At 36.7% G+C, this 9,319-nt stretch overlaps 1 protein-coding gene across 2 annotated transcripts in view; it reads left to right on the forward strand.

The window, feature by feature from the left end:
* Positions 1-8,327: 8,327 nt before the first annotated feature.
* The window catches only part of LOC122082747 (phosphoenolpyruvate carboxylase kinase 1-like), a 4,032-nt gene continuing 3,040 nt past the window's right edge, over positions 8,328-9,319 (forward strand). The window contains exon 1 of one of the 2 annotated variants that reach the window (XM_042650506.1): positions 8,328-9,236. In XM_042650506.1, the coding sequence (XP_042506440.1) occupies positions 8,459-9,236 (778 nt within the window). In that variant the 5' untranslated portion in view covers positions 8,328-8,458. The remainder of the gene's footprint in view (positions 9,237-9,319) is intronic. The other variant, XM_042650505.1, reaches the window with a different exon arrangement.

The raw sequence follows: 9,319 nt of genomic DNA on the forward strand, positions 1-9,319 counted from the left end.
TGGTTTGATGTGGATAGAGTAGAAAACTTGGAGTGGTTGAGAGAATTTGGAATAGCTGTAAACTGTATGTAGCAACCATTGAACCAAGTTGCAACAGATTCTGGGTTGGGGAAAAATGTGGAGACGGTATCCATGGCAATTCGAGCACATAAGACACAGGCAGTCAATGAGAGATCGAGCCTGCATTGCATGAACAAGTCAAAAACAATTATTGCATGTCTTTCCTGAATAGACCACTGATGACAATTCTTTGTTTCTCTCTCTCTCTCTCTCTCTCTCTCTCTCTCTCTCTCTCTCTCTATATATATATATATATATATCAGAAAATAGCAGAGGTAGAGATCTCTCAATTGTGGCGGAGGTGGTTGTGGCCCTGTGGTGGTAGTGATATATATATATATATATTTTTTTTTTGTCAAGGGCAATGGTATGTTGAAGAGAAGGAATTGGGGGTAAAAATGTCAAAACATGGAGGTTGATAAAGGAGAATCACTGTTTTGGGTAGTTTTGTAAACCCAAACATGATTTTGTGTCTTTTTGTTAACTAAAACACAAGTTGGGTAATTTTGAAAAAAGAAACCCAAAGTGGGTAATCATGTAATTTTCCCTTAATGAAAACTGTGGCATCTCCAATCCCTTTTAATGGGAAATTTACTGTGTCACCCCCTAGAGAATGCTACAATTATAAGACCCCCCTATGTTTCACCAAATTATACTCAAACCCCTTACTGTCTGTCACTGTTAAATGAGGCTTTAAAATGATGATTCTATCCTTTTGACTAAAACCCTTCTTCCCTTCTCGTTGGGAGTGGTATCCTATGTATCTACGGACAAGTCGTTGATGTTGAAGCCCATGGCTGGCCATATGAAGTCAGGTTTGATGTATGGTACGTCTGGTGGGAAAATGGATCCTGAGATGATTTGAACGATGGCCGGTGTTTTAGGCCTTTCAGCCGCAAAGGGATGGGAGCGAGCCAAGCACAAGAGCAGTAGGTGCTGAGCAAGAGGCTTGATTCGTAATCATCCATTAGCCTCTCATCGACAACCTCCAAAATACGGCACTCGGCACAGAGCACCATCTCGGGGATCGTCCTGTCATTCCCTGGAAGTATGAGGTGATTGCAGAGATCCAATGTGTGTAGCTGTTTCAAGTGATCATTGAGTGCCTGATCATTGGCTTTGGCCATGATTTTCGATCCCTTATTGATCAATGCCCATCCTTGCTCATTGCCATCAAAGATTAGCATTTGTCTTGATTTCATGCATTATGTGGTCATTCTCGATGGTGTTGCCATGCTTCATCTTGGAGTACCACATGCTCTCTAGTCGGTTCAGATGTTTGTGAGGTCTTCTCAACAATAGCTGAGCTTCTCTGTTGTGATGATGCCAATGTTCCTCTTCACTCGATCCTTGGGGTTTCTCTTCCCTACGTACATCGTCTTGAATCATATGCTTGCTTCTTCTGCCACTGCTCTTGCCTTGGTCATGAATATCCTTATCGAATCTATGTCTTCTCCTTCATATAAGCAAATGAATTGTTCTTTCTCCTTCACCTGCGAAAAATAATCATTTTTCTTCTATGTATTACATATGTCAAAAATCAATAAAACAAAGTTAGATAAGACGAAGAAGAAAAATAGTTGTCATAATTATGATATGATGTTTACCCAATGGAGTATATCTTCATCAATGTCATCAACCAAGAATTCAAGTCTTCAGGTCTCTGAACTCCAGAGTTCTTTCTCCCTCTCGCTGGTGAAATTGAAGGCATGGCTTCCTCAGATCCACAACATATGGAGGGCATTGGGATTCATAACCTTACCCCATCTGTCCAAAACCACTAGGATTGCCTTCTTGTTGAAATGCCACATATCCCGATCCCCCCTAAGAATAATCGTAGAAAACCAAAATCCGCCTAAAATCAGCCCATCAGTGATCAAACTGTCAAGAATCGAAGATCGGATTTTATACAAGCACCAATAAACAGCTATCATTGTCCGTCATCAATGCCGTTGTTGCCATCGATTGCCGCTGCCGCTGCCATCATGATCTCTGATGCTTTTAACGATCGCCGGTGATAGATGGGTATTACTTATTACATGGGTATTTTAGGTACTTCATAATCAGTAAGAGTATTTTAGTATTTAAAATAAAATATAGTTGTTGACATCAGCAAATAAGGTATATTCCTTAACAGTGACTGACGGTAGGGGGTCTGAGTATAATTTGGTGAAATAGAGGGGGTGGTCTTATAATTGTGGCATTCTTCAGGGGGTGGTGCGGTAAATATTTCTTATTTTATTAAAAATTGGGTTAAGCACTTGAGCATATTTTATTCATAGTTTTATCAGTGTTGCGATGGAAAATGGAACTTGTCCCACTTTCCTTTGATGCACCCGGGTAAAGATGTGAATTTGAAATCGAAACCATTTACTGAAATCAAACCGAGCCATTTACATCGAAACTGTTACACCATTTAATAAATGGTTTTTTGGTTCTGGTTTCAAATTTCAGGCCGATTAGCTAAATGGGTTGAAACTGAATCGAGCCGTTTAACCCATTGGTTTCAAATCGAATTGAAAACGTGAAAATCGAACCATTTAAACTGTCAAAATCGATCCGATTAACCCGTTTAAAGATTAAATAAGGTGGCTGAAAAATATCAATAGTATTTCATTTGATTCAAAGATTGAGTGCTGCAAGCCTGTAAGTAATTCGAGATGTAGCTTGCTCATTGTTTGGAATGCCAATTAAATGAATCCAACGTAATGCAATTTTTGCTTATACCATGGCATATTTAATATATATTTTCCAATATTATAACACATTATTTGGGGGGGAGAAGAAGAAAATCCCTACTGTAAGCATTACTTACTGACTTGTTAGATGCGCTTGAGACTATTTTCTATCAAAATATTTTTTTGGCTTAGTTGTTTGGTTGTTTTAACAAAACATAATGATTTGCATTTCACATTCTCAAGATTAAATTGTTTATCACCAAAAGAAAATTTTAGTAAAAATGAGAATAAACTAGCAAACCGATTGCTAACCGTTTAGAAACCGTATGGAATAAATCGAAACTGAAACCGTTTAAAACTGTGAAACTTAAACTGTTTAAAAACCATGGAAACCGAAACCGTTTACTAAATGGTTGCGGTTTCAGAAAGTGCAACCGTTTAGTAAATGGTGTGATTTTGGTTTCAATCAAAATATATGTGAATCGAATCGTTTAAATCAAAACCGAACCGATTAACACCCTTACACCTATGTAAGAAAGAGTGTTGATGTCTTGACACAATTAGGGAAAAAAAGAAGAAAGAAAAACACTACTCCATGGGCAGCATGATTTCAAGTCTCGGTCTTGTATCAGTTGTATTGATCGTATAGGATTGATGTCGGTTAAGATCAATCTCTAATCTTTGATCAATCTAGGTTGATTATTCATAACATTTCAGGGGTAAAATATTAAAAATGTAATATTTAAAAGAAAAATAGGGGAAAATCCAATCGATACTTATCGATCTGATCCGATTTGGATTGGTATCGGATATCATCCCCTAAATCCATGGTGAACAATCTAGATTTTGAAAGGAATACAAAGATGTTAACCTAATATTTTCTTGTGATAGGTTAGATGAGGTAAAGTTTTCATGGGAAAAAGTTGGATATGCCATCAGGGTGCCTAGTACGTATCATCCCTTCTTTTTATTTATTTTTGAGAAAGACTCCTATAGCCACTTGTGTCCAGTCTTATGATTAATGCAGGCCATTAACTTATTGAAAAGGTAAAAGCTGACGGAATGCCCAACCCTCTCCCTCTATTTTATCAATAAGAGGTAGTTGCTCACATATTAAGTTTGAGTCTACAAGAAGTTGTCCTTATTACAAATGAAATATTAGAGGTAAGGGTGTTTAAAGGATGTGGTTACGGTAACACTGTATGGATTGGTTCAATTTGGTTTGATCAATGGTGTTAGAGGTAAAAATCAAAATGATATTAAACGATTATTTATGATAAATAAATTATAAAAAAAAAACAAAAAAAAACATAAGACCCAAAAATCAACTCTTTAAAGATGGCTTATTTGAAAATGGTTGTACAGTGCCGCACTGAAAACTCTTTGAACATATGCTTTTGAGTTTAGAGGCTATTAGATGGTAACTATATCTAATTCTTTCAGTCATTAAAGACAATGAGTGAAAGAATGCTACAAAACTGGACGGACGATCGAGCTACCTCTAAGTTGAACTACTTCTAATATTTTTAGTGGCCGCTTCTAAGGCTTGCTAAGAACAATTTTTTTTATATTATCACATGTCAAAACAAAGCATTGAAAATTTTAGACTAACAAAAATGCGCGAATATACGTGGGAGGGGCACATTGACATTCATGACAAGGTATATGTCATTGCAGCAAAGGGTATCCGACTGAATTGAGTACAAGATTGACATTTGTCCATTTCTGAATTTACTATTTATATTTTCACATCATTCTTCCATGTGGCAATCCAAAAGTATTGACACCCATTCATTGATTCCTTCCTATACTGCCCTTCTAGAAAAATTATTGTAGATCAAGGAATGAGTACTCGGATTAGGAAAATGAAAAATTATTTTTACAATACAAAAACTTGTAACTTAGATGAAAAATTGTGCAGTTGAATTGGTTGAAGAGCTTTCATTTTATTTCTATTTGAATGTTACTTCTTAGTTTTGAAGTTAACGATCTAACCAAACAGGTCTCATTGATAAAAAGAAATCTAAAAACTCCATCTCTTGAATGGAAACTGATACCTAAAAGTACCTAATACACTTCTAATACAATATATTATGTCTCCCACGGTAACTTGCTGTCTGCATTTTTTATTTGAAAGAGAATTTGAGAGTGAAAGAGGCCTTAAGATTGATTGGCTCATTCTGAGGGTGAGAAGAATGATTGGTATGGAACTATGGATAAGGTGTGTGGTCCTTCCAAGTGTACCAAAAGTGTCTAAGAAGAAGACTTGAACTTTGGAAGACTTAACCTAATCTCCCATAATTTAATGGTCTTTAAGAAATTTAACTTGCTTATGTCTAGACAAGAAGACCTAACTTCTGGTGCATGGTAGTTTGCCACTTTGCCTACTAATGACAAGATCGCAAAAAGGTCAATTCCAGTAGTGTCAAGGTGCAGTTTATGCTGTAAGAACAAGGAACCTCTCCATCATTTATTTTTGGATTGCAACTTCATAGTATGCATACGGATGAGTATTCTTAATTATTTTTCTCAAAGCTGGAGTGGCTTTCCTTTAATCGAGGAGTTATTCTCATGGTAGAAAAGAAAAGCAAAATCAGTTCAATGTAGTAAGATATGGCTTCCATTATCAATTATTGTTCTTTACCACATATGGATAGAGAGAAATAAATTTTTTTTTGACAATCAACATCAATCAGTAACAAATGTGGTAGCAGCTATCCTTCGCGATCTGCAAGAGTACTCTGCTCATATCTCTATAAAAGTTACTTTGGTAGTGGAACTCCTTGCAAAGAAACTAATGGTAACAATTGCTAGATCTCCCACACAAAAGATTTTGGAACTCTTTTGGAGTTTTCCACCTACAGGATACTTCAAATTCAATATTGACGGATGCTCTCTTGGAAATCCAGGGTGTTTAGGAGCTGGAGCTGAAGGCATATTGAGACATGAGATGGGCACTGCTCTAATTTGCTTTGCGCATTATGAAGGCATCGGGACAAATTATATGACAGAATTCTCTGCTTTTTCATAGGGATTCAAATGGCAAGGAACAGAGGTCTTGATAATCTTTAGATCGAAAATGATTCTCAGGTAATTGTGAGTTGTGTTTAGAATCAAGTGATTCCTCGGTGCTTTGAACAAAATTGGTGGCATATGAAGCAGTACCTGGACAATATAAATTGAAAAATCTCTCTTTGTTATTGGGAGATTAACTCAGTAGCGGATAAACTAGCCCAACATGCTGCAACATCTAGAAGTATTACTATCTGGGATACAATTCCTCAATTTGTTAATCATGATCTAAATTGGGATTTTCAACAGAGATCGAGATATCGGTTTATGTAATTTTGTTTATGTAGTTTTCTTTCGTTTGGTTTGCTTTTTCTGCTGATGGCTGTGCCGAAGGTGGAAATGCAATCCAATAGATCTATTTTGTATGCTCTCATTCTTTCGTTCTATCAATGATATTCACTTGCTAACTTTTAGCAAAAAAAAAAGAAGACATAACTTCTTAATGGTATGGTACTCAAGCATTTCAAGGTCTATTTAGACACCTATGAAGAATACAATGATAGGTTGTGAATGATCTCATGCTTTTCTTTACCGAAAAAAAAAAAGAACAAAAAAAAGAAAAGAAAAAGAACGATCTCATGTGTTTTGCAATTATATATATATATATATATATTCTATATTTATTTTAAATGAACCAAAAGGGAACACCAACTAAGAAAAAAGAAATGTATGTACATCCATCACGATTGTATGTCCTTTTCCACTTCCTAGCCAATCTACCTAACTTATGAGTTAGCGAAATCCATGGTCTATCCTTCTTAACAATGGATTTTTTTTTTTGGTATTGAATTGTGAGTAAACTTCTAAATAATGGATACCGACTTAAATGTAGTCAGAATTTTTTTTTAGTCTGCAAGGCCACACAAATAGGCTTAAGATGCCCATGAAAACAGACGTATATAGATTATATAAGTACCTTTACTAATAATAGAAGGATATGGTTCTGAAGAAGGTTTCAATTCCAAAAATGGATCCTGTATAAACAAGACAAAAATTAGGACATATGGATCGAAGAGAAACTTTTCTCTTTTTATAAATAATGGAAACTTTGAAAATCAGAAAATCTCTATTAGTTTCTTGGCTGTACATGCATGTATCCTCATGGTTTCAAGGTAGAAGATTGCATGGCAATGGATGAAACCATTATTCAAATGCATGGAATTTGGCAATTATTTATAGTTTATGTTTTGAAAACCTTTTAACAAGATAGATGATTTCATGTTTGCCTACAAAATCATTATTTAAGAAACGTGGAGGATAGACTATTACTGATGATGATAGGTCAATCTATTACTCCCTTCACATTTATCTTGGGTGTTAGGGACCAAGTTCAAAAAAATTAATAATAATAATAATAAAGTTAAACATTAGAAAATTTATTTGGGCAATGCTGGACTTATTGTGGTGTAGGATGAAATTTCTTAAGTCCAGTCAAGAAATGGGAGAAAAAATGCTACCTATTCGAATGGACCAGAGTCCACATGTTAATGAGAAGAGAGAATGTTTGGAAGAGTGAAATGGATATTTCATACCAAAAGCTTTTCATCATTTTCTCAAATTATAACTACTAGGCCGCATGGCTCTTGTGCCAACATGTGGCCAACTAGTACCCTCACCATCCGACACGTAGGGTAGAGTACTGCACGATCAAGTAGCATACTTTTTTTCCAATAAATATATTTTGGTTTCTAAGTTGACTTGAATGAAGACAACTAGTGCCCTCACCATAGTGACAAGTCGTGCTAAGTTTGTAGAACTAATTGTTATTGGTGAAGTATAATCTCACTTTGATGTAGAAAGTATTGTTCATTAATCTATAGTATCATTGGTCTCATTTGTCGAATAGTGGGTTGCAGATATGACAACCCCAATCCAATTTTCTTTTTTACTAATGTTTCTATTAGGGGCAATTTTGTACTTACAAGAATTAGGATTGAAAAAGAGTGATGTAAATACCACATTACTACTAACCGAAAAAAAAATACGACATTACTACATATAATCTCATTTAAATGGAAGACCATTGTAACTAGGTCTTGGGTCATATAAAAGAATAGAATAGAAATAGAGTTAGAAAGAAAAAACAAAAAAACAAAAATAAGGGCAGCCGTCGAAATTATATCGAAATACCCGGCCAATGACCAAACATTTCAAAGCGGGCCACCGTGCAATATCCTCCACATTATTTTACTCTCCAATATGGAACTTTATAACTGCAACTTATATCTTTTCTTGAAAAGAAAGGGCAAAACGGGAATAAAAATTACTTTTGTCATTAGCCAACAAAATCACAATCCTTCTCTAACAAGGGAAGTAACCGTTACTAATTTCGAGAAAATTAATAAGCCGTTGGATAAGACACGTGTTGCAAAACTAGACGACGAGTATTCTCAAAGGGAATTGAGTAACGACATGACACGTGTTGAAAAACTAAACGATGAGTATTCCCAAAGGGATTTGAACAACGAGGAAGACACGTGTTGAAAAACTAAACGACGAGTGTTCCCAAAGGGATTTGAACAACGTAAGTCTCAAGTCTACACTCTACTGCCCTTTCTATAAATGCCCAGACCAGAAATGCTATCATTCATTTTCTGAAAACGTACTTTAAACAGTACTTTCAAAAGGGAAACCGAAACATCTGGGAGATGAGCGACGGATCGAAGAAGGTCTATCAGGTTTGCGAAGAGATCGGCCGGGGAAGATTCGGTACCGTTTTCCGATGCTTTTTTCCTGATTCCGGCGACTTCTTCGCCTTGAAATCCATCGACAAGCGTCTCCTCTCCGACTCCGTCGATCGAGAATGCATAGACAAAGAAGCCAAGATCATGCAACTTCTCAGCGGCAACCCTAATGTGGTTCAAATCGCCGATGTTTACGAGGACGATGCGTATCTTGACATCGTTATGGAGCTCTGCGATTCTTCCGACCTCTTCGACCGCGTCTCCAAACGCATTTTCTCCGATGTCGAAGCTGCTGCTATTATGTTACCTTTGATGGAGGGAATCGCTCATTGCCACCGGAAAGGTGTTGCTCACCGTGACATTAAGCCAGGTAACATACTCTTTGATAGTCGGAATCGGCTGAAGCTGGCTGATTTTGGATCTGCTGAGATCTTTCACGACGGAGAATCCATGAAGGGGATCGTTGGGACGCCTTACTATGTTGCTCCTGAGGTGCTTTCTGGAAGGGATTACAGTGAGAAAGTGGATGTTTGGAGTGCGGGAGTTATTTTGTACATAATGTTGTCCGGAATCCCACCTTTTTATGGGGATTCTGTGGCTGATGTCTTTGAGGCAGTGCTTCGTGCGAATCTCCGGTTTCCTGCTCGGAATTTTTACTCTGTGTCGTCGGCGGCGAAGGATCTTATGCGGAAGATGATTTCAAAGGATGTCTCCAAGAGATTCTCGGCCGAACAAGTACTTGGTAAGTGTCACATTTCCTTCCAACTATGTTTGACGCAATGAGAATTTGACAGGAAGGGAAGTGAAATTTTCATACTTCAAAAA

Source organism: Macadamia integrifolia, chromosome 6 (assembly GCF_013358625.1).
Source record: "Macadamia integrifolia cultivar HAES 741 chromosome 6, SCU_Mint_v3, whole genome shotgun sequence".
NCBI lineage: Eukaryota > Viridiplantae > Streptophyta > Magnoliopsida > Proteales > Proteaceae > Macadamia > Macadamia integrifolia.